The sequence below is a fragment of the Lactuca serriola genome, chromosome 4 (genome assembly GCF_051521515.1).
Source record: "Lactuca serriola cultivar US96UC23 chromosome 4, Lser_US96UC23_V15, whole genome shotgun sequence".
NCBI lineage: Eukaryota > Viridiplantae > Streptophyta > Magnoliopsida > Asterales > Asteraceae > Lactuca > Lactuca serriola.
Window position 1 is genome coordinate 369,590,732 of NC_136411.1, and position 26,306 is coordinate 369,617,037.

Below are 26,306 nucleotides of genomic sequence, written 5' to 3' on the forward strand. Positions count from 1 at the left end.
TGGTTCTTCCACAAAGTTGAGGCTCTCGTTGATCTCGATCTCGTCGAGTGGAATAACAAGAGTCTCGTCGGACAGACACTTTTTCAAGTTTGAGACGTGGAAGGTTGGATGGATGTTACTAAGTTCGCGCGGTAGGTTAAGCTTGTAAGCCACAGGGCCGATCCTGGCAAGAATCTCGAAAGGCCCTTTGTATCTTGGATTTAGTTTCCCACGCTTTCCAAATCGTATTAAACCCTTCCACGGTGAGACCTTTAATAAGACGTGGTCTCCTACCTGGAATTCTAAAGGTTTCCTCCTTTGGTCAGCGTAGCTTTTCTGTCGATCTCTTGAGGCCTTCAATCGTTCACGAATCTGAACGATCTTCTCTGTTGTTTCACGTATGATCTCCGGACCTGTGAGAGTGCTTTCAGGAACTCTTCCTCTAGCTAACTGGGTATCGCCAACTTCAGTCCAGCACAGAGGGGATCTGCACTTTCGACCATAGAGGGCTTCAAACGGAGCAGCCTTTATGCTTGTATGATAACTATTGTTGTATGAAAATTCGACAAGGGGTAAATGAATATCCCATGCCTTACCAAAGTCAATCACGCAGGCCCTCAGCATGTCTTCTAAAGTTTGTATTGTTCTCTCACTTTGTCCGTCTGTCTGTGGGTGGTAGGCTGTACTCATGTCTAGCCTAGTTCCCAGGGAACTTTGTAGTGACTACCAGAATCTTGAAGTGAATCTACTATCTCGATCGGAGATAATGGATATTGGAACACCATGCAGTCGCACTACTTCCCTTAAGTAAGTTCTTGTAAGCTTCTCCATCTTGTCAGTCTCTTTGATGGGTAGGAAATGTGCGGATTTGGTCAATCTGTCGACAATGACCCATATGGTATCGAGTCCACTTGTCGTCTTGGGTAACTTGGTTATGAAGTCCATAGTAATCCGCTCCCATTTCCATTCCGGTATCTCTGGTTGTTGTAGTAGTCCTGACGGTTTCTGATACTCGACCTTAACCTTAGCGCAAGTAAGACATTTACTCACGAAGGTAGCAATTTCTGCTTTCATGTTAGGCCACCAGTACAGTTTCTTAAGATCCAGATACATTTTATCTGAACCCGGGTGAACGGAATATCTTGAATTGTGAGCCTCGGTCATGACTACGTATCTGAAACCACCATGATTTGGGGTCCAGATTCGGTCCATGAGATAGTAGGCTCCGCCACCCTTGACTTCTAAATTCTTCTCCATTCCTCGCAGGGATTCACCCGCCACATTTTCAGGTTGCAAAGCTTCCATTTGTGCTTCTTTAATTTGTGTGGATAGGTGGGAATGGATAGTCATGGTCAGAGATTTGACCCTCCGACCAGTGTATTCCTTTCGACTGAGGGCGTCGGCTACTACGTTGGCCTTGCCAGGATGATAACGAATTTCGCATTCGTAGTCATTCAGTAACTCAACCCATCGTCGTTGTCGCATGTTGAGTTCCTTCTGATCGAAAATGTGTTGAAGGCTCTTGTGATCGGTGAATATAGTACTCTTTGTTCCGTATAAGTAGTGCCTCCAGATCTTCAGAGCAAATACCACTGCTCCTAACTCGAGGTCGTGTGTCGTATAGTTCACTTCGTGTGTCTTAAGCTGTCGGGAGGCATAAGCGATAACCTTCCCTCTTTGCATAAGAACACAACCAAGTCCTTGATTTGAAGCATCGCAATACACTACGAAGTCTTCTATCCCTTCGGGGAGGGATAGTATCGGTGCGGTGCACAAGGCCTGTTTTAGTGTCTGGAATGCCTTCTCTTGTTTCGCTTCCCAATCAAAGGCCACTCCTTTCTGGGTTAATGAAGTAAGAGGTTTCGCAATGCTCGAAAAGTTCTTTATGAATCTGCGATAGTAGCCAGCTAGACCTAGAAATTGATGAATTTCTGTAGGTGTCTTTGGTGCCGACCAGTTCTCAATAGCCTTAATTTTGGAGGGGTCCACGTGTATACCTTTCTCGCTAACAACGTGGCCTAAAAATTCGACTCTTCGAATCCAAAATTCGCATTTAGAGAACTTCGCATAGAGTTTCTCCGTTCGCAGTGTTTCTAGGACTTTTCGTAGGTGTTGACTATGCTCTTCCTCACTTCGAGAGTAGATAAGTATATCATCGATAAAGACGATGACGAACTGATCCAAGTAAGGGCGGCATACCCTATTCATTAGGTCCATAAATACTGCTGGTGCATTGGTTAATCCGAACGGCATCACTACGAATTCGTAGTGTCCATAACGAGTTCGGAAGGCTGTCTTTGGAATGTCCCCCTCTAGAACTCGTAATTGGTGATATCCGGATCGCAGGTCTATTTTGGAGAAGTAGTTCGCCCCTTGAAGTTGATCGAATAGGTCGTCGATACGGGGTAGAGGATAGCGGTTCTTGACAGTAAGTTTGTTCAGCTCTCTGTAGTCGATGCACATACGGAACGATCCGTCTTTCTTCTTTACAAACAAGACCGGTGCTCCCCAAGGTGAGAAACTTGGTCTTATGAATCCTTTATGAAGGAGTTCATTAAGTTGGCTGGAAAGTTCCTGCATCTCTGCTGGTGCAAGACGATAAGGCGACTTCGCTACTGGGGTAGCTCCTGGAATTAAGTCGATTCTAAACTCGACTTGGCGTTGCGGTGGTAATCCTGGCAGTTCTTCTGGAAAGATATCGGGAAAGTCGCGTACTACCGAGATGCTCTTGATGTCCTTCAGTTCTTGACTTGTATCGACGATGTGCGCTAGGAATGCTCGACAATCCTTCCGCAAGCACTTTCGAGCTTGGATGCACGAAATGATGCGAAGGTTTGCACTAGATTTGTCGCCGTAGATAACTAATGTTTCGTTGTTTGGGAGGTTAAGACGGACTGCTTTCTCAAAGCACATGATGTCGGCGCGAAGAAGGCTCAACCAATCCATGCCGATGATGACGTCGAAACTTTTAATTTGAACAGGCATGAGATTGATTGGGAAAGAATGGCCGTCTAATGTTAACGTACAGCCCATGTATATGCAATTTGTGTTTTCGGTTTTTCCATTGGCCATCTCTATAGTGAATGAATTTTCTAACTTGCTAGGTTTAGGTTTAAGTAAATGAATAAAATTTTGACTCACGAAGCTTCTCTCCGCTCCACTATCGAATAATATGCATGCGTATGAATTATCGAGAAGAACGTACCAGCAACTATAGTTGGGTCAGCTACAGCTTCGTCGTGGCCTATTGCCAAAACTCGTCTAACACCTCCGGTGCCTGCTGCCTTAGGACAGTTTCTCTGGTAGTGGCCCACCTCGCCACAACCATAGCAAGCCTGCCCTACACCCGCACCGGGAACTTGAGTGATCGGCTTCGCGGGTTCCTTGCAGAAACGGGCTGTGTGCCCTTTCTGGCTGCAGTTAGCGCACTGCATAGTTCGACAAGGTCCATGGTGGTGGTAATTGCATTTGGTGCATTTTGGGAGGTTGCCTATATAAGGCTTTGTTGGGTAGGTATTTATAGGGGCTGTAGCAGGTACAGTGGTAGCATTTACTGACACCAGCTGTTTCTTTGCGGATTCTTGGGAAGATCCACCCTTCCCTTTAATCCATGCCCTCTTCCTGCCATTGTTGTTGTTGTAGTTGTTGTTTGCTTTCTGTGGGGCTGGTGCAGAAGTGGTTGAGTTCTGATGACCTCCGTAGTCGATCAGAGATTGTGCCAGTTCCTTAGCACTTTCAAAGGTGTCAGGTTTAGAAGCTAACACGCTTGATCGCATTTGGGGCGTCAGTCCCCAGATGTACCTTTCTATCTTCTTGCTCTCGGGAGCAATCATATCTGGACAAAGGATTGCCAGCTCGCAGAATCTGTTGGTATAAGTAGCGATGTCGGTACCAACCATTCCGAGAGTCCATAGCTCGTGTTCAAGCTTTTGAATCTCTCCCCGTGGGCAGTATTCTCTCATCATCATGGCCTTCAAGTTCTCCCAGCTTATGGAGTTTGCCACGATTAGGGTGAGTACTTTAACGTGGCCATTCCACCAAGTTAAAGCTTTATCGAGAAGGGTGAAAGTTGCAAATTTGACCTTGCTGTGCTCGGGGCAGGAGCATATTTCAAAGACTGCCTCCGTCCTTTCGATCCACTGCCTCAGGGCCATCACACCACCAGTACCATAAAACATTCGGGGCTTGGCATTAGTGAAGTCCTTATAGGTGCATTCCCGAGGTGGTCCATGACTCTCGCCATGGTTGGATGGGTGTGTGCCAGATCCCGAGCCATTAGTACTTGAGTTATGGATCTGTGACATGGCAGCTGCCACTGCTGCGGTGACTGCTGCTTGAAACATAACAGCATCAAATTGGGGTAGTGGAGGTGGTGGTGGTATAGGTGCTTCCTCACCATTGTTTCGCCTTGGATTCCTACGCGGAGGCATCCTTCAACTATAGATTGAAAAGACAAGGATAAGAATTTCATAGAATGGAAAAAAAATGTATGTGTCTCATGAACTAAATCGCTATAGTTCAACAACAGATGATAGTATGAGTCTTACAATAGAAGAATGAAAGTTATTTGTAAGACTGAAGGTATGAAACAAGTATTTGGGGTTCTCAAAGACCATTCAAGGTTCGAACGAAATACTCAACATAGTAGTAATAGTGCCACTTATATTAATATAAAAGTTGTTACAACGATCATGAAAATTTGACCCCCATAAGGGTCTCCGATTACAAAGTTCGAGAAATTTAAAGACTTTTAGCCGAGGTCCTAAGCAATAACAAAATTTGAGTCCTTGACAAGCACTACTTGCGTCGAAGGTTGCGCTTGGAGCTTGACTCCGTATCTGATTGCTTTGACTCCATTAGACGCCTATCGAAAGCGGCTTGTTGTTCCCTTAGTTCGGCGAGGGCTGCAATCATTTGCGCTTGAAACGATTCAGCTTGGAATTGGGCGTTGTCTTGCATCTTGTCCAGCCTACGGATGTCAGAAGTGTGAACCTGCACTTCCACGTTGATATCCCGGAGTCGACTAGCTTGTACTCCAGACTGATAGGACTGATTGGCTAACTTACCCACCATTACCGGGAGTGCTCGATCAGCCGAACCTCCGCCGCGGACATCATAGAAGTCCCGGCACATGCCGTAGGGAGGGCGTAGGTTTTGCTGTTGGCTCCAATGGTGGAGGTGACTTCCCTAGACGGGAGTCGGTCCTTGAAAGTTCCTTACGAAGACGGGAGGTTGAATGGGTGGTGGATCGATAACTTCCGGCTCTGAGTCGGTACCGGAGTCATCACCCACTTCTATGGGTTCCTCGTCCTCTTCGGGATCATCTTCGATCCATCCTCCGTTGCCTTGGTTGGGAAAGTAGGGGTCGCCAGGGTGGTGAAATCCAGCCATTTGGCTGTACGAGAAATAGGGTTATAAGAATTGAGTAAAGTCGGAACATGTAAAACATGTAAGTTAAACTAGTTTAGATAGCAAATACTCCTATAGTAATTAAGTGCTTGTGTTTGATTCTTGTAATGGTTTGGTAAGTTTTGACTTGTTGCTTACTACGATTATTCCTCGATATACGTTGGTCCAATCTTGGGCAAATATAGTTGATCACGCTATATTTGTCCAAAATCTGATTACATATATCGAGTCCCAATCGCAGTGTCAACTTGTCTAAATACTTGTATAGTTGTATAACATGAAAATAGTTCGTGGTATGCATGTATTTGTACTTAAATGAACTACCAATTTAAGTTGAACGAAATGCTGCTTAAGTGTAAAAAGAAAATTTGTTTTGTCAGAGAGTATTAGTCCCTTAAGCATTTATAGTTTGTATATCTTATGTGGTTCGATATACTTAGTTCACTATAAACATTGCTCTGATACCAATCTGTCACACCCCCAAACCTGAACGGCGGAAACGTTCGGGGGCGGATGACTTCATGTGGTAACGTAACAAATGAATACATAGTAAAGAAAGCAATACAACCATCATATATATAATTGAAAGTTTACATTTGTCAAAAGTTACATGTTCAAAACTCAATTACAATATGATGTCAAAATACGAGATTAAACTGGCGCCGCAGCATCCCTTCATCAAAAGCGAAATGAATACCTGAAATTACTGATTCCCTGGGACATACAAGTAATTTTGAAAGAGTAGATCAGCATTTAAGCTGGTGAATTTCATAAGTATTTAAGTGACAATGTTCGAATGAACTGAAATGTTTTATCTTCGTTTGTTTGTGGTTAAAAAATCCAATATTTTCTACTAGTATAAAAGTAGCCTTCACTCAAGACCAATGTTTGTTTCTAAAATGTATGTAAATGTAAAAGAACCAATGAATTTGAAAACCTTGTAAATCAATGCATTTTAATACCCCTTGTGAGTTTTATAACCATACTATTGACTCTGAATGCCTATACACAACGTTCTTCAGGCGTTGAAATGTTATGACGTTTGTCACCCCAAACGGTGGACTGCAGCTAACAGTCAGGGCGCGGGTTTGTCAAGCCCATATAGATCTATACACAAACACCATGCTCCCCCTCCAAGGGATTCTGGTATATAATACAGGACTTGAAATGTGTACTCGAACGTACATGAAGTTAGTGTCTCACAATTCCGTGGTATAAAAACAGATCTACTTGTTAAAATGTTACGTTTGTTCTTGTACACGAAAGTGAACTTCTTGAAATATGTGATTCTACTACATAAGAGTTAGAAATTTGTTTCGTAAAACCATACCTATTATAGTTTCCAAAAAGCGTGTCTTGTTTGTTTAGAAACATTGAGAAAAGGAATCGCTTGTTTATGAAAGTATAGATTTTTGGGTGTAGAGTCTAGGATAGACAAGAAAAATCTCAGAACAGATTAGTTTATACATGCATTACAACAACATTATATTTTTAAAAGGGAAAATGCTATTGTGACATATGTTATATATATACATATATACATATATACATGAGTTCCTTTAAATGTTTATAAATCGCATGTGATTTGAATATATAACAGTATATAAAAGAATTTCTTTATGTAACGCACGATAATACTCGTGTGTTTTACTTGTAATCCCCCCCCTTTGAAAGCATATAAAAGTATTTAGACTAATTAAAAGGTTGATTTAGGGGTATGAAACTCACTTGAAAGTTTGAAGATAGCGAGATGGAAAACCGGACAGAGTTTCGTCTCGGGAAACGGATTTTCCTCGGGGTTCTCGGGAATCTCGGGAGCAAAATCGACCTTCGGGACTTGAGCCAAAAAGACCAGAGCTTCGGGTTTGAACGGACACGGAAAACGAGACAAAGTTGGGAGAGAGAGAAGAGAAATGAACCCTTTCTTTGGAAACCCTCGCATTCTATTTATAGGAAGGCTGGTCTGCCTCGGTACGCGGGGCGTACGCTCGTACACGCTGCGTACGCGTACGTCATGCATGACCGAAGCCTCGACTGCCTCGGTTCGGATGGGACGGGTTGTTGGGTTCTCGGGTCGGATGGGACGGGTTGCTGGGGAGGTGGGTCGGATGGGACGCCGGGTCGGATGGGACGTCGGGTCGGACGGGTCGGGCGGGTCGGATGGATCGGATTCCTCGGATATGGCGACGTGGACGATCCGAGGCCAATCCTCTCGGTTACGCGGGGCGTACAGGAGTACGCAGCGCGTACTTCGGAGAAGGATGCTGACTCCCCTTCGGATAATATTCGAATTTTGAATTAAATAAATAATTTATTTATTTAATAAACTTCAAAAATCCATATCTTCTTCATACGAACTCCGTTTTCGATGGTCTTTATATCCTCGCGTAGGTGAGACTACGCTCTACAACTTTCGTTTAGACTCCGTCGGCAAATTCCAAAATTATATTTTTATTATTTATTAAAAATTCATCGTGTTTAAGGAATTTCTTAGAAAATTCACAACTTCTTTATCTGATGTCGGTTTTTGCCAGACTTTCTACCGCTGGAATACCATTGTCGAGACCTTCGATTCTCGTTTAGGTCATTCCGGCCAAAAGTCGCTCGATCTCCGATTCGAGTTTTTAGCTGTCTGTTGCTAAGCCGAACTTGGAAAAATCACATCTTCGCTATATGAAGTCGGATTTGGGCGTTCTTTTCACGTACGATTATGTTTCAAAGACATTTAATCATAGAAGGAAATTAAGTAGAACTTATTTATACATGTTATTATGAAGGTAACTTTTTATTATTCAGAAGTGGTTACAATACTTGACCCATTTTGGTCGTTACAAAGAGTTGAAATATCGGGTTGTCACAAATATAGTTAGATAGTTAGTTGCGGAAAGTAAAGAAATGTAAGTGACAGTAATTGTTATATCAAGAATACACTTAAACTGATTCATAACAAGGAATGCATTCACTCCGAGTTAATAAGGAAGATCAAGTTTAGTGATTAAGTCTAAAAGACTTGCTCCGGAGAGAGGTTATAGTTTGATATGTTTCAGCAGCAATTTAGAGTAAGAAGAATAGAAAGATAGAGAAATGAAGCAGATAACTTGGAGAAATATATTCAAAATAAATCACAAGTCATCGAGTGATAAGAGAGATTGTGAAGAAGAAATTTAGTAGTAAGAAGTTGTTTTTAATACATCAGAAGAAGTCTCTATTTATAGAGTCTCAAAACTAAACAACTACTTTATAAGCAGCCGTGCAAGGCATGCTGGATAATAGAGTATATTACATAAGGATAAGAGAAACATAAAGATGGACTGCGGATGCTGAAGAAGAACTGACTCCGGGTGCTGAGATGATCCCGAATGGTGAACCGTTGTGGTAGGTAGTGGACCGGGTGGACTGAAGGCCTGGTGCAGGCGGACCAGTCATGCTATAGACTCATTATGCATGGTTGTTCTGTTTATGATATGATACGATATGTGTATGGTATTGTGGTTGGTATTTTGGGGGTAACTCACTAAGCTTTCGGGCTTACAGTTTTAGTGTATTGTTTCAAGTACTTCAGGAGACCGTGGCAAGGCGAAGGCATGATCGTACCGCTCCTCAGTTTTATGTTGATGTTTCTGGGATACTCTGATAATAAATGAGCTGAAAACCTTTTTGTAATAACTTAATGAATATGGGTTGCTTTTGAAAAGTTTAAATTGGCTGTAAATTTTCACGGTGTTACAATTTATTAGCTCCTTTATGTCAAACGTTATTAATACTCTGAGAGTAATTAGGATTATAGACCAAAATAGAATATCAGAATACTAGTGTTGTTATAAACCTGGACATTTATTGAAACTTAACATTGTATAACATCAATGATATCCAGTTAGTCTTGTTCTAGATTTTGTTCTAGAATATCTGATACATAATTTGATGTTATTCTCCAACAATTATATATAAATGTTTGGTTTAAACTTTTCTGGAATAACTCTAATTTCAAGGAATCAAAATAATAACTTTATAATTTAATGAAATGATGAATAATTAGTTAGATTATCATAACAATTTTGTTGATTTTGAGTTTTCATCAGAACTCAAAATCTTTAATTAAAACACTTTTAAGTTACCCGTAGAGTTAAAATCTAAATGTAAATCTCTCAGGATTTCATATATTCTAGATGTAAATCTCTTTAGGATTTCATATACATAAGTATTCTATAAATATTTATAAGCATATAAATTGAATATATAACAAGTAATATATTATGTTGTTAAATCAATCATATCTGAAAACAAACAAACTTAACTTAATCACAAACATCAAACATTAGTAAAATTTACAACTTTACAACATACAAAACATTAGTAAAATTTACAACTTTACAGCATACAAGAGATTTCATTAGCTACCAATTCAAAAAGAAAAATAAAACCAATAATCAATGGATTTATAGGATTCAGAATCATATAAAAATATCTAGAATACTATATCAAACCCTATTTTACTAATTTAGCACTAGATCATGTCATTAGTTAACATATTAGCATCTCAAATTAAAATTACAGTTCATCAATAAACAAATTGAAGACTATTAAGAAATTTAAAAAATGATAAAACCTAATTTATCAATTACTGAAACCTAAAATACCGACAATAGTTTTAACTTCTTCATGTTTTGGATCTTTTAATTTATCAATATCAAACATTCTCCTAATAACGTACAAAGAGTTGTTCTTTGAATAATACATAAATTTGTGATAAAAGAAAATGTAAAATATTAGAATGTTCTATATATATATATATATATATATATATATATATATATATATATATATATATATATATATATATATATATATACACACACACTACCTCCGTCCCAAATTAATTGTCCACATTTGACTTTTGAAGTCTTTATTCTTCAACTTTGACCTTAAATATTTTTGTTTTTGATAAATAATATTTGATGCAAAATATATGAATAGATTCTATTTTAAATGTATTTTCATTTTTATAAGTTTTATCAAGTAATATATAACACAAATAAATATATTTAAGGTCAAAACTGAAGAAAAAAGACTTCAAAAGTTAAAAATGGTCAATTAATTTGGGACGGAGGGAGTATATATATATATATACACACACACACACATTAACTTTACACAATAAAGTCATTGGTGTATGAATTAGTTTTACTTATCAAAATAAGCAGTAACATCTGGTTAATCAATAAAATAACATCTAAAATCAAATTAATGAAGTAACACCTAGCTTAACAAATAAAAATAACAAGAATATTAAGTTATAAAAGAATATTTTACTAATATTTTTACTAGATCATCTAACTAAACAAACAAAATAACATTTGAATCAAATTAAGAAGTACCATATGAATTATCAAACATAAATACTCGTAATATAAAGTTATCCAACAATATTTCACTAAATTTTTACTATATAATCAAATTACTCAAACAAAATAACATTTAAAATCAATTTAAGAAGTAAGTTATGTCTTATCATATTAAATTCATATAGAGATAAATTCGACGATTGTAACACATTAACTCAAAATCACACACTAAGATAAGACTATGAAGAGATTATAGTATTATACATTACCTAGAATAATTCTAGATGCAAAATCTAAATCCATTTATCTAGAATAAGCCCTTTGTTGGAATAACAAGCTTTAATTTCTTTTATTTAGGAATGGTTGATGATCCAAAACTTGATATGGTTTTAGAATCAGAATCACAAGGTTGAAAATCCAAATGAGAAGGATTCATAAATTGTGTTAAATCAAAATGCCTAGAATAGTTATGTATTAAACCTTATTTCAATGTATGTGTACTACATTATCTAATAAATCAACAAAATAACATAAGATCTTAAATTTTACTAATCATAATACTTAGAATATTACATTTTTTAAATTAGAATATGATATATAGTTTAAGAATATATGCCACTACTTCATTATTTTGACTAAAAACTATTCTATAATCAGAACACAAAGTTTTATAGAATATTTTATAGATGGATACATTAACTCAAAATTATACAGAGAAAAAATTCGCCAATTATATCATAGTAACTCAAAATCACACACGAAGATAAAACCATGAAGAGATTAGAGTATTATATGTCACCTAGAATAACTTTAGATGCAAAATTTGAATCTGATTGTGTAGAATTAATAAACAATTTGCTGGAATAACAAGCTTTAGTTTCTTTTATTTAGGAATGGTTCATGATCTGAAACTTGATATGGTTTCAGAATCAGAATCACAATGTTGAAAATCTGAATGATAAGGAATTAGAAATTATGTTACATCATTTTGCCTATAATATTAATGTATTAAATCTTATTTCCATGTACTGCATTATCTAATTAATCAACAAAATAACATTAGAACTCAAATTTTACTAATAATAATACTTAGAATATTACATATTTTAAATCAAAATATGACATAGAATTTCAGAATATATGACATTGCTTCATTATTAATCAAGAATTATCACAATACTTCACAAAAAGGTTCAAAGAAAAGTTGTTTCAAACAAAAGAAGAATGTCTAAAATCAGATATTACACATCATTTAACAAAAAGATTCAAATCAAGTTGTTTCCAACAAAATCATAATGTCTAAAGCGATAATATGACACATAATTTCTGAATATTTCACATTAATTCATAGTAAAAGGTTTAAAGAAAGTAGTTTCTAACAAAATAACATATAAAATCAAAATAGGAAGCAAGACCTCACTTATCAAATCAAAATATGTATAATATCAAGTTAGCTAGCACAAATTTACTTATCTTTCACCAGATCATCTAATTAATCAAACAAAATAACTTCTAAAATCAAATTATATTTAAAATACCTGCAATCTGAAATGTGCGATTTGGTTCAATCTTCTCCCCAAAATATGATTCAGTTGAACCATCGATAATCTATGATGAATGTGCGAATTCTGGTGTTCTTCACTGCTAAAACTTGAATAAAAGGCTAGGGTTTTTCAATCCTATGGGTTTGTCGATGCTTTTGGATTAGTGTCTAAGTCCATAACTATTTTGGTATATACTTGACCCGATGGTGCATGGTCCTTTTGGGTTGCCTTCACCAAAGCAACTTGATAGGATGAATTATGGAGAGAAAGGATTAAATATGATTTATTAATATATTATGAGAATAATATATTAAAGGAGAAATCATATTGTTTAATTAATATTAGTCAAGAATTAATTGGTAATTAGTTTTGTGACTAAAAGAGATTAATTAAACTTAAGGGACTGGAATTGTAATTATAAGATAATTGCAATTTGGGCCATGGGTAGCCTTTTATTATAAGGTGGAAGAATTCTATGGGGGAAGCCCATATGAAATCGTCCAAGGCCTTAAGGAAAGGGCTCCATGGGTTGCTTAGGGCTTAAGCAGCTAAATTAGGGTTTCCTTGTTAGATAACCCTAATTGCCTCCTATATATATGGATCCCTTATGACCCAAAAATGTGGCTAAGACTTCTCTAGGGTTTGTAGATGTTTTTGGGCAGCCTCCATCCTCTCTCCTCTTCATCATCTTGTTTATGGTGTTTGTGAACCATTAGAGGAGTGACACTTGTGACTCTAAGCCTTCCAAAGTCAATACAAGGAGATTTGGGATTGTTATTGCTACATAACAATCAAGGTAATATTATAAACCTATTCTCATGTTAATATGATTACTTGTATGCTAGATTTAGGCTTTACAGTCTTGGATAATTTGCATGTACAATAGAGAAACCTAGATCCAAGCTTTAGGGTTTGTATGAGCACATAGGATGTTCTTAGGACCAAAACCCATCAGTGGTATCAAAGCATAGACTGGTTTCTATTGTATTGATGCTTGATATGTATGAAAAATTCGATTTTTTGGTTTCTGGAGGCTGGACTCGCCGAGTCCATAGCTGAACTCGCCGAGTCCATGCAGACTCGACGAGTCCAAGCTTGACTCGACGAGTCAACTCGTCAGATGGAGCATATCTCGGGATTTCTTGCTGTTTTTGCTTTGGGATAGTTACCTTATCATATTAGATCAATATAAATCCGATTTTATGATATATTTGACTATATTCTTGATCTAATTGAAGATTTTTATCAATTAACAAGATAATTGTTTCCTTATGTGATAATTAATTAATTATTTTGACTAAATTGATAAACTGTTTTGCAAGAAATCATTAAATGAATCAAATATGGATAATTATGTGATTAAATGTTAATTTAGATTATTTGTTATTTGATCCTTGTTGTTATGAAAAGTTTCATATTTTCCCCTTTAGGTTTTATAGTTTAAATTTGAACCCAAAAGTTTTGTTGTTTTGAAATTTAAATAGTTGAAATCCTAATGTTTTGAAAAAGGTTTCAAAACTTGCCCTCAAGTTTTGGAATTTAAAAGTTGATTAAAAGTTTAATTAGGAATGTTAAATTCTAAAAACCCTAGTATTGTTTGAAAAGTTCAAATTACACCCTTATGGTTTTATTAATTAATTAAGGAGTATAATTAAAAGAGGTTTAATAAATCCATAAAAGTTTAGGTTTAAAATTTAATTGAATTAAAAGTATAATTGTTAAATTTGACCACCTAATATTTTAAAAGTGTAAAATACACCCTATACTATATATATAACATTAAAAGTCTAAAATTATATATATATATATATATATATATATATATATATATATATATATATATATATATATATATATATGTATGAGTAAAAGTTAGTCTTACCGTTAGTAGGCCTCATTCACGAAGTTGGTCTATAAGGGGTGTTTAAGGAAATTGCCTATAAAATGGCGATTGAATGGGTATCCACTCTTACCCACCGCACTCTTGACTAGTGGAGGGTCGTTAGCCGAACAGGTAGGATAGGACGAAACCTTCCATTATAAGTATAATGAATTATTAAAGTAACTAAATGTTTTCATAAAATTCCCAATCTTAGTTACTTAGGCAAAAGTGAATTGATGCAATTCCATGAAATTACACTTTGTGCCCTTGCAAAGATGTTAGTGGAACGTGTGTGGTTTACCGGCACACTAAATGGTTCTAAGCAAAGGTAGCAAAGGGTGACTCAATGTTTGTCATAGTTTGGTGGAGCGTGTGTGGTTTACCGGCACATCGAATAGGTGACTATAACATGTGGGGGCACCATGTAGTTTGCATGGTTATTCACACCCGCTTTGTGATCCTCGGCATCCCAGTCACAAACAAGAGGGGCATATCGAGATTTAAACATGCCATTGAAATGTTCAATGAATCTCAAAGGATCTAGGAGTTTTCATAGATTTAAAACTTAAGTTTCTTTTTCGTTTTTCATGGTGGAAATTAGTGAATCGTCATTCACTTACCTTCAAATGTTCTACAATTTGGGTTACGGCATCCCTCTCCCTAGTTGTAGAATATTGTGTTGGGTCCTAGCCTTAGTATCTCATTTGGGTGATTTGCTAAGGACTCATTCAATCAACTAACTTGAATTCGTTTTCTCCCGTATTGTAGATGTCAAAGTTCGACAACTATGGTTTTCCCAAATCCCGTGGAACAAGCATTCCACATGAAGATGATATTCCACGATTCGATCGAGGAACAAGAGATCATACTTCACTTCCTCCTCCTCCTCCTCAAATTATTCTCCTAAACCCACAAGTTCAAAGGCTTGAAAAGTTCAAGATCACTCAAGCCCTTTTGGCAAGTAAACATAAAGAAGGAAAGTCGGTGTGTGCACACGTCCTAGGGATGAAGTCACACATTGATAGGTTAAGAATGTTGGGATCCGTTGTATGTGAGGAAATGGCTGTTGATTGGATTCTTCAGTCACTTCCTAACTCATATAGTGAGTTCGTAAGAGAGTACTATATGATAAACCGTGGCGTGACCTTTATAGATCTCACCTATATGCTTATTGCTGTTGAATCAGCAATGGTTTGGCACAATGGAAAAGCAAAGTTGATTGGTGAATCTGCCTTTAAGACCTCTATGGATATAGACAATGGCAACGAAAGACATGCTATGATCGAAAATTTTGATCATAAGAGAAAGGCAATGTCTGAAGTAGTTCCATGTCATGTTCCAAAAGAGTCAATTTGCTTTTATTGCCAAGAGAATGGGCATTGGAGACGAAGCTGCCCCATTTACCTAAGAGATCTAAGAGATGGGAGAGTTGAAACGTATGGCTCCAATATAGGTAAAATCCATTAACTAGCTCTTTTTAAGCTTCTATTCTAGATTCTTAATACATAATGTGATAAGATTACAATTGATGTTTTGTAGGATCGAAGAAAAGAAAGGAAGCTTAAGGGGAGAAATGAGCAAAATCTAACCGTGAAGGATTGGATTTCGATCGCATTTCTCGAAGATTAGATTCTTGAGCTACTACTTAGAGTTAGAATTAGATTGCTAAGAAAGATGTATTATCATAGTTTTTCAATGAATTGCATTGTAAGGACAAAATTTTTCCGCAATAAAATAAATTTTGATTTTATATTATTTATTTATCCTTGTAATGGTGTATATGAAAAATAGATGTTTGGATGTTTCTATTATTAGCAATAATGGATTTGGTTCTTATTATGTTATTTATGGAAAGTCGAGAATTTACCAAATAGGGAGATTTTCTCATCGCCCAAGTTTCAATTGGACAGAAACTTGGAATCATGCAACTTGGTTGCACGATGAATGAGAAATTTCAAATTTGGAAATTAGACAAATTCATTAACAAAGTGTCAAGTGAAGGACTTGGAGATCGAATACACAAAGTTGCGTGTTGATCAAGTCCACCATAAGAGTAACAAAGATATTTGTCATGATTTACTAAAGGTTTAGTAAATATGATTATACTTACAAGATTAAGTGTAATTCTGAATTGATTGAAAAAGTTTAAATCAATAGCAGAACGAATAAGAAGAATCAAGTAGGTAGAAAGATAAAAGTTTCTCTATTCTAAGAAGAAGGGAGAGTACCTTTTATGCTTTATGATAGGTCTTAATGATTAATAACTATATCTCAATTAATCCTCTAAGTAAATCTTAGCACAATTGTATGTTTAAGAAGAGGAATCAAGGATTGAAGAAATGGTTAAATCAAGAAGTCTATCATACTTCGTTCCAATGACAAGTCTTAAAGTTAAGATTGTAACAATGAGTGAAAAGTATTAAAGGTTTATAACATTCATCAAATGTCGAAAGTTGTGATGTCTTGGATAAGACAAAGACCAACTAGAACCAATTTATGAAGAGTCCTGATAAAAGATACACTAACTCTTGAATATTTGTTTGTCAAGAAATGTTTATTGACAAAAGGATCTTATATGTCAAGGAGTCATTGGGAGTCTTAATGGTCTTGAAAAGTTTCAAGAACAAATCAAATATACCTTATCAATCATCACTAGCACACGAGTTGAGGTTTACAACCTATCGTGTTGACATCATTTTGTTTCTATGCCGTTCCAATTGAGTTAATTATGCATATGAGTTCTATGAGCTCTCATTTGAATGCATAAAAGGCAAGGTCCTTGATCAATGGAAAGTACATTGATAAGAAAAGGTGAGTTGCTTAACTACTTGGAAGACATGGTGGGCAGTTGTGCTACCATAAAGGCAAGAAATCGAGATCAAGAAAGTTCGATCCATATAAGTTTGAATTTGTCGTAACCTTTGGTTTTAACAAATTCACATGGATAGGAACACATACACCATTTAAATCTAAGTGTCATAAGATTTCCTCCTTCATGAAAATGATTGTGAGGAAATTCTTTCACTAAGAAAGATTTTAAGAAGATAGTGATTGTAAAATTGCATTCTCGAATTCGATTATGGTTACGGTATCCCTTTCCATAATTTGAATTGTGAGGTTTGGCAATTGTTTAGACACATATGAACTATCTAAGGCAAAGGTGTATAAATTCAAGAAGCCTTGATAAAAGATTATCAAAGCACTAAGTATTAGAAACATGAACTTAAGAAATTCAATAAGTATTGTTTTTCTGGAAGTTAAGATGTTTCTGAATACATGTCGAAGCTAGTGGGAGCATAAGTGTTATGTTTATAATAATCATCATGATAGTGGGAGCATAAATGTTATGATTGTATGATTATTAAGGCACGTATTACAAGTTGGCAATATTAATTATAGAAAACAAGAGTTATACCTTGCAAAGTCGTAAGGTTTGTAAAGTTGTTTTGCTATAATTAAGGGAGAGAATATTATGCTTCATTTCAAATCTAAAGGATTAGGTTGAGAAATGTTAATAAATTTAGCCAAAGGTACATAGTGTGTTCTTAAAATTTCGATTATGATTACGGCATTCCTCTTCATAATTCGAATTTTGAGAACATAGCAAATAAAACATTATGCGTCGTGTCCCATACGCTTCGGGTATAGGATCGATTGCAAATGCTTTAATGTTTGACCATTCTAATATTTTCCAAATGTCGAGCGCATTTAGAGGGAAAAGGGACTAGAATTGGTTTTGACTAAAATAATTAAACAACTATCAAAGGACAATCCAAAGTTTGACGAGGATTAGTCGCTTGTGAGTAGTTGGAAGCATGGTATTGGATGGACCATATCGACATTATTATGAATAGAAAAGATTCTATTAAGAATAAGTTGTCATATGGAAATTGTGGAAATGTTTCGTATTGGATGGACCATATCGACATTATTATGAATAGAAAAGATTCTATTAAGGATGAGTTGTTATATGGAAAATATGGAAGCGTGTCCATATTGGGAATTGAAAATTGAAAATCTATGACTAGATTAGAAACTTTTATGCAAAAGGATGTTCAAAGGAATGCACTTTGAGTGAGAGACATCATATCTAAGGAATTGTATTGTAACAATCTCCAATAGAGGGTTTTGTAATATCATTGGCAATAGTCTTTGTGACTTTGGTGCAGTGATATTACGAAAGGATGATTGCATAAAATGTTAGAATCAAGCATATTCTATAAGTGGCAAGAATTTGATATTCTTACACTTATGAAAAAGGATTTGGAGTTGTGAAATGAGAATGATTGGAAATGTGTTCAATTTGATCTATTTCACAAAAGTAAGAACCATAGGTAAACATTGTGTGCATGCTAAGAGCATGGGACAAGTGTAATAATTCAAGTAAGAAGTTGATTACCCGAAACGACAAATAATGAGTAATCAATATGGCGATAAATAAAAGGAGTTTTATTTATACTCAAAGGTTTGAGGCCATATGGGATTAGTATTATTCTTGTGTTTCACATTTGCATGTTTTGACTTCCAGAATAATTGAATTTATTAAGAATAATCGAATTATTCGAACGGGCCACAGTCGTTCATATGTTGGAAGTAGATATGAATAAAGACTGTCGTGAATTGGTGTGTGGATTGTCTATAAGGTATTAGACATAAGCAAATGTTTGCTGCAACGTTCATGAGTGCTTATGAATATGATTTGAGCATTGGATTAAACCCACGCTCACTTGGATCACTCCATGGATTGTATCACGAGTGATTGGTGAGACGATAACATCTTATATTCTTGAAACCGAGATGTGTGAGTTGTATCTTGCAAATTGGTTGCACATTGATAATATGTAAACGCACTAGTAACTTGGTGTTATAAAACATATTGTTGTGTGTGATTCGATGAGTGAGTGCAAGCAAGCATTGTATCAAAGTTTATCCGTTCCTTTTATCCAAAGTAGGATAAAAGCGATATCTTTGGGCCCCTCGATGATTTAGTGATGACAAACGTAAATGCTCGGTCGGGCTAGGGCTAATTTGATTTGTTCAATTAGTCAGTCGTCATAAATTGGGAATCGAGATATAGTACAAAGAGAATGATTTGAAATCATATCTCATATGATATCTAGAATTGAGGAATATATGATCCCTTATCTAAAGGACACGCGTATCTGATAGGATCAGAGTTGACAGCGACTTTGGAAAGCTACGATTACAGATCAGGATCTGAAGTCATACGCAGAATAGTTGTTAGACTTATCCAAGTGGGAGATTGTTGGATTAGTGTCTAAGTCCATAACTATTTTGGTATGTACTTGACTCGATGGTGCATGGTCCTTTTGGGTTGCCTTCACCAAAACAACTTGATAGGATGAATTATGGAGAGAAAGGATTAAATATGATTTATTAATATATTATGAGAATAATATATTAAAGGAGAAATCATATTGTTTAATTAATATTAGTCAAGAATTAATTGGTAATTAGTTTTGTGACTAAAAGAGATTAATTAAACTTAAGGGACTGGAATTGTAATTATAAAATAATTGCAATTTGGGCCATGGGTAGCCTTTTATTATAAGGTGGACGAATTCTATGGGGGAAGCCCATATAAAATCGTCCAAGGCCTTAAGGAAAGGGCTCCATAGGTTGCTTAGGGCTTAAGCAGCTAAATTAGGGTTTCCTTGTTAGATAACCCTAATTGCCTCCTATATATATGGATCCCTTATGACCCAAAAACGTGGCTAAGACTTCTCTAGGGTTTGTAGACATTTTTGGGCAGCCTTCATCCTCTCTCCTCTTCATCCTCTTGCTTATGGTGTTTGTGAACCATTAGAGGAGTGACACTTGTGACTCTAAGCCTTCCAAAGTCAATACAAGGAGATTTGGGATTGTTATTGCTACATAACAATCAAGGTAATATTATAAACCTATTCTCATGTTAATATGATTACTTGTATGCTAGAATTAGGGTTTATAGTCTTGGATAATTTGCATGTACAATAGAGAAACCTAGATCCAAGATTTAGGGTTTGTATGAGCACATAGGATGTTCTTAGGACCAAAACCCATCAGATGCTAGGGGTTTTTTGAATACTGGTCATTTGTTTTTTTGATGATGAGTGCGATTATTAGGGGATTTGGTCGAAAAACTATTGGATGAAGATTGACAAATGATTTTGATCGAGAAGAATTTGAAGCGGGAGAAGGATATGAATGAACTCAAATAAATTAGGGAGAAGAACGATGTAAGCGCTGAAGTGATCAGATCTAATCTATTGATGCTCAAGCGATTTCACAATCAAAATCAAAATGAAAGGTTGATAAAACCAGAGCTTTCAAATCTGAATCTAAAAGAAACAGAAAATATTGATGATTGAGATTGAATCAAACGAGTTTTAGTGTTTGTCTCGAGGGTTTTATGAATCAAAATGAAGAAGATTTAGAAGAATACCGAGTGTTTTTTCTTTCTAAATGAAATAGAATGTAAAATTCCATTACTGCCCCTCCATGCCTTATTCTAATCCCAAAGTTCCATTTAATTACAAAAATACCACCGCCTACTTGTGGTTCCTTGTTGTTTAATATGATTAAATTCCAGCCTTTGATTATTCAAGATGAGTGATCAAGATTTGGTGCCCTTGTCTCACAAAATACTATTGTCATTACATATATATATATATATATATATATATATATATATATATATATATATATATATATATATATATAATGACACTCTAGTGACTTTTTTCTTATAAAAATAATTGTAATTACTACAATTTGTTGATATGTACATTCAAGAATCATTCATCATTCATGACCATTGAGTATAATAGACGATGTCCACTTAGGGAAATACGTAGGCACCATTTTTCTTCTTGTTATTGATTAAAACAACCAAAGCTTACATTAGTCTTTGAAGTGGACAAGAATGAGAGCATGACAGCATGACAACTTAAATATGTTTTTAAGGAAGGTGCAAGTATGCATCACTCAAATTGAATTTTATTTTATCATAATTCCTAATAAGGCTACTTTCATTGACCTCGCCATTAAAATGTTATCCCTAATAAGCCTTTGTTGGGATCAGTTGCCCATGTAGCTTAAGTGTGTAAAAGCTTGAAGAAAATCGATACAAAAAGTGGGTAGTTGAGCACTTTCCTAGGTTGCGTTATAATATAATGACTTCCAATAATGTCGAATCCATGAATGTATTAATCAAACATGCACAAAAATACATGATTGTTGAGCTTGTTTTTTAAAGCACATTACAATACTTGTATTATAAATATGCATTCTTCAATGTGGATATGTTTCCTTATCATGGACCACTTATTTAGAGTACATAAACATCATAAAAAAAGTGTTGTTGATCTAAATCTAAATCTAAAATGTGCAAGTATTTCATACATAGAGTACAACCACTTGATGCAATACAAAACGAGCTGCACAAGCTTTTCATGTTTTCACTACTACAAAAGGCAGCAAACTACTTTTCGCCTACAACAAATTTAGAGTTAAGCTCGTATTGTGTTTTTGTGCTACTTAGAGTTGTATCATATGTTGGTTATAACAAACTTATACTATTTTTGACTCTTTAGAGCTTTTGCATAAAAGGCCCAACTTGGGTGTGTTTGATCGATAGCAGATTGGCCAAACGGATGTTGTTCTACATACGTCTTCACATCTTCAGTGTCTGCCAACCCTTCAAGATACTTTCGGAGATCACCATTGGGACCTTAAAAAAACAAGGATGATTTGATAAGGCCATTAAATAGCAATGTACTTTTTGATTTGTCTCACTTAATTGGGTAATTAAAAAAAAAAAAAAAAAAGCAAATATTAAATCATTCTTAAAGTATATTTTAATTAAAAGTAAACAAAAAATACAACAGTAATCTGAGTGTTTAGTTGGATTGGAATTCAATAATAGCAGTTAAATAATGTTGAATATTCACTTATATATAATAATATTTGAGTAAATTACATTTTTAGTCCTTGATTATAGTTTACTTTTGCAACTTTGGTCTTTATTTGAGTTTTTTTAACGTTTTTTATCCATGTTCCAAGTGAAATGACTACATTTGGTCCCTAAGTATAGCTGATTTTTCATATTTTGGTACAAAAATATCATCATATTACTTGGAACAAGGACCAAAATTGAAAGAGACAACTTTTTCGGGCCATAACTGCAAAAATCAACAAATTGTCAAAGGAATTGTAACTTGTGAGGCGTTCTTTTGCAATTTTGATCCTTATTTATTGTTTACATAACATTTTAGGTCCATGCTCCAAGTAAATTGACTACTTTTCTTCCTAAGTATAGCTGATTTTCAGAAATTTGGTCCCAAAAATAGTCATATTACTTGGAAAGGGGACCAAAAACGTTATAAAACCTCGAACAAAGGACCAAAACTAGAAGAAAACATTTTGGGACCAAAATTGCAAAAACCGGATATACTCAAGGACAAAACATGGAAATTGGACGAATATGGCAGAGAATTAAATTCCATCCATTTAGCAAACAAAGAAGCGGCGGAATGGAATCATGAATTCCAATTCCACCATGATCCACAAACCAAACAAAGCATAACATATCATACCTAGAAAGTCATCATTCCTATCCTTGTAGCTGTAAGATAGAGGAAAGATTGCAGTATTCTTCTGCAAGACAAATAATGTAAAAAAATAAATAAATAAATAAAATCAGTAATTGGTAAATAAATAAAAAAAAAAAGGTGATTGATAATCTTACAGGATTCAACAATGCTTTATATGGAGAATCATCCAATAACAATGTATTTGATTCATGAAAAGTTCCATCGAGCCATTTCAGCCAAATCTTTCTCAAATCCTTGAAAACCATTGGCTTGTATTTATCTTCAAGAGTTTTCATCCCTGTATTCGTGCAAAATGAATTATCCTGAAAATTTCCACTTAAAAGAATATTACTAAAAAGTTGAAATTAGCATATGTATTTAATAAATATATAACTAAAAAGTAAAAAACACTCACCCAAATAAAAAGCAGATTCTTCTTTAAATCACCTAACAAAAAGTCAACCACTGGGTACAAAACTTGCTTTGTTCTTGAAGACCAGATGCCAACATTAAATCTCTCAAAACAAAACCGCAAAAAACCATCCAAATAGGGTCTTTTGAATACTGTATCAAAATGAAGCTTTGTAAAAAAAAAAACAATTCATTGTTATATGATTATACATAATAAAAAATAAAAAAAAGTGTGAAACTTTTAATTTTCGATTGGAAAGAATAAAGTATAATTGGTTAAACCACAAACTTGACTAAAACGTAATCGGTTTCCCGTAATTTCTCTAAACTCAATAAATTAAATTACAAAAAAAACGTTATATTTTTCAGCAGTTTTGTAGTTTAATAACAAATACTTCATCTTTTCCCATCAAAGTACCATAAAAGTCACATTTTTTTTCAAAAATAACCATTTTGATATGTATATAAGATTATAAGCTCAAAATGGTTAATTTGGAAAATTATATGGATCTTTCATGGTTTGATTGGAAAAATAAATTAAGTATAATTGGTTACCCAAAATACAAGGGTTTTTCTGTAATTTTCCCTTTAACTTAAATAGCAGAATGAAAACCAAATCATACTTGCTCGTTTTGGAATATAATAATCTGCTTGCACATCTTGTGGGCGAGGTGACACAATATCTGCAAGCAATCCATTTATATCAAAAATCAGAAGCTTTTTCCCTGGTTTTGTAGTTCCAGATACCTTCTCTTTTCCTGTTTGTATTACACTTTCCATTTTTACCCTTTTTGCACCCATACTTGCATAACAAACTTCATGTTTCTTTCCTTCTTGTTTATCTTTATTTTGTCCTCTTTCAGTTGATCTATGAATCTTTTGCTCTGTTACTCTACCATTCTTATAACTTTTTGTAGTTTTAATTAAACCCTTGTTTGCATTGGTAACTTTTGTGTGATTTTCTCCTTTTGACACCATTTTTGCATCATTAGTTTCAGTTTTAGTTGAATCTTTCTCTACATTTACCATGTCATTTGAGGCTTCTTGATTCTTCTTCTTTTTTTTCCTGCTCTTTTTCTTTTTTGGCACTGTATGATCTGTTGCAGTTGTATCTGAAACCATTTTCACAACATCAGTTCCAGTCTCTTCTCCTTTTGACACCATTTTCACATCATCAGTTGCAGTTTTACTCAAGTCTTTCTCTACAGTTAACATGTCATTTGAGGCTTGATTCTTCTTTTTTCTTGGCCTCTTTCTCTTTTTTGACACTGTATTATCTGTTGCAGTTGTACCTGAACCCATTTCAACTTTTGTGTCCTCTTCTCCTTTTGACACCATTTTCACATCATCAGTTCCAGTTGTATCTGAAACCATTTCACCATTGGTAACCATTTCATTTGAGGCTTCTTGATTCTTCTTCTTCTTTTTTTTCTTGCTCTTTTTCTTTTTTGGCATTGTATTATCTGTTGGGGTTGTACCTGAAACCATTTCACCATTTGCAACTTTTGTTTCATCTTCTCCTTTTGACACTGTCTTTGCATCAGGAGTTGCAGTTTTATCTGAGATCATCTTGTTACTAGAAGTTTCCATATGATTTTCTCCTTTTGACACCATTTTCACATCATCAGTTGCAGTTTTACTTAAATCTTTCTCTACAGTTACCATGTCATTTGAGGATTGATTCTTCTTTTTTCTCAGCCTTTTTCTCTTTTTTGACACTGTACTATCTGTTGCAGTTGTTCCCTCTTCTCCTTTTGCCACTATCTTTGCATCAGGAGTTGCAATTGTATCTGAAATCATCATGTTACTAGAAGTTTCCATATGATCTTCTCTTTTTGACCCTGTATTTGCATCACCAGAAATTGGAACTGATGCTGCATGTTTCTGATGAACAGATGCAAGGGATGACTGTGAGATGATATAAAAATGAGGAAGTACACGTTTGCTATCAGAATTTTCAGCATTCAACTTGACCTTTTTTTTCTGTCTCCTTTTTTTTGATTTAGTCAGCTTAGCAGAATCATCACCTCCACCATTTTCCATCATTAAACACTCCTGAACAGGAGATGTCATGATTACCTCCATTCTAGCTACAGTTCTGATGCCTGAGCAACAGCAAAAGTGATAAATTAAACACTCAATCGAAGAACAAAAGCAGACTTCAAATTTTAGGTCTTGAGAGAATGACAAGTTTGTAACTCTTCAGTGACAGATTGATAAGAGCATATGGAGCAATGTTCTTATTGAAATCAAACAAAACAAAACAATTTTGAATTAGGTTTTGCCGACTTAATCAATTGAGTGCAGTAATCACACTTACACGAGTATATCAACTGAATTGAAAATCAGAGAAGGTACAAATGGAGCAATGTTCGTATTAAAAATTAACTAGAAGCAATCATGCATTAGTTTTGCAGTTTATACCGATCTATCAATGTAACTATAATCACATAAGTATACAAATTGTTGCGAGTATCATTTGAAGTATCATAAATCGAGCACATTATCACCTTACAGAACATCACATATAACAACGCTGTAAGAAACGATAAACGCTTTCGAAGATTCCTGTTATGGTTTCCGAAGTATTAGAGAACTGCGTAAGCGTACCTAATGACTATTTCTTCTTCCTCCGGGAACCTTTTTCATCGACGGCGATCAGGAAATGATAGTTTAAACGGAGTTCACGGATACTTCACGACTGCACGACGGCGGAACGTATAGGGCTTAGACAGGAGGTGCTGTTATTCGTTGTTTCAGTTTAGTCCCTCGAGAATTTCAATTTGTTCAATTGTTGCTATGAACTTTCAAAGGGATCTGATAAATCCATAAACTTTCAACCCTAAACAAATGGTCCTTCCAAAATAGGGGTGTTGATGATTTGAGCATTTGACTAGCCAAACTTTACATTATCGATGATTGGAAATAGAGAAAATGACATAAAAGCCTTTAAATTTTCATAAAAATATCGGTTTTATCCTTGGACGTGTTTTAGATCGAGTAAAACCGGATGTTTTACCATTCTTATACTTTTGGGTCCCTTATTTCAAAAGTTTGTGTTTTTTTTAAGATTTAGCCACAATATTTTCCATAGTTTAGCAAGTTTAGTCCCTTAATTCTCAAAAGCTTAAGGAATAATAAAGTT

General features: G+C 35.2%; 1 protein-coding gene across 4 annotated transcripts; it reads right to left on the reverse strand.

Moving 5' to 3' along the window:
• Positions 1-21,505: 21,505 nt before the first annotated feature.
• LOC145097708 (uncharacterized) lies at positions 21,506-25,915 on the reverse strand. 4 transcript variants are annotated; one of them, XM_079035346.1, is made up of 7 exons: positions 25,772-25,915; positions 25,136-25,266; positions 23,785-25,045; positions 23,166-23,314; positions 22,906-23,073; positions 22,754-22,814; positions 21,506-21,888 (listed from the first exon to the last, which is right to left on the reverse strand). In XM_079035346.1, exons 2-7 carry the CDS (start codon positions 25,244-25,246, stop codon positions 21,734-21,736), a joined length of 1,905 nt encoding a protein of 634 aa, XP_078891472.1. In that variant the 5' UTR covers positions 25,247-25,266; positions 25,772-25,915; the 3' UTR covers positions 21,506-21,733. The 4 variants fall into 4 exon arrangements, with proteins under 4 accessions (XP_078891472.1, XP_078891470.1, XP_078891471.1 ...); XM_079035344.1 differs by having other exon boundaries at positions 23,785-25,266; XM_079035345.1 differs by having other exon boundaries at positions 23,785-25,266; positions 25,672-25,882.
• Between the last annotated feature and the right edge of the window lie 391 nt (positions 25,916-26,306).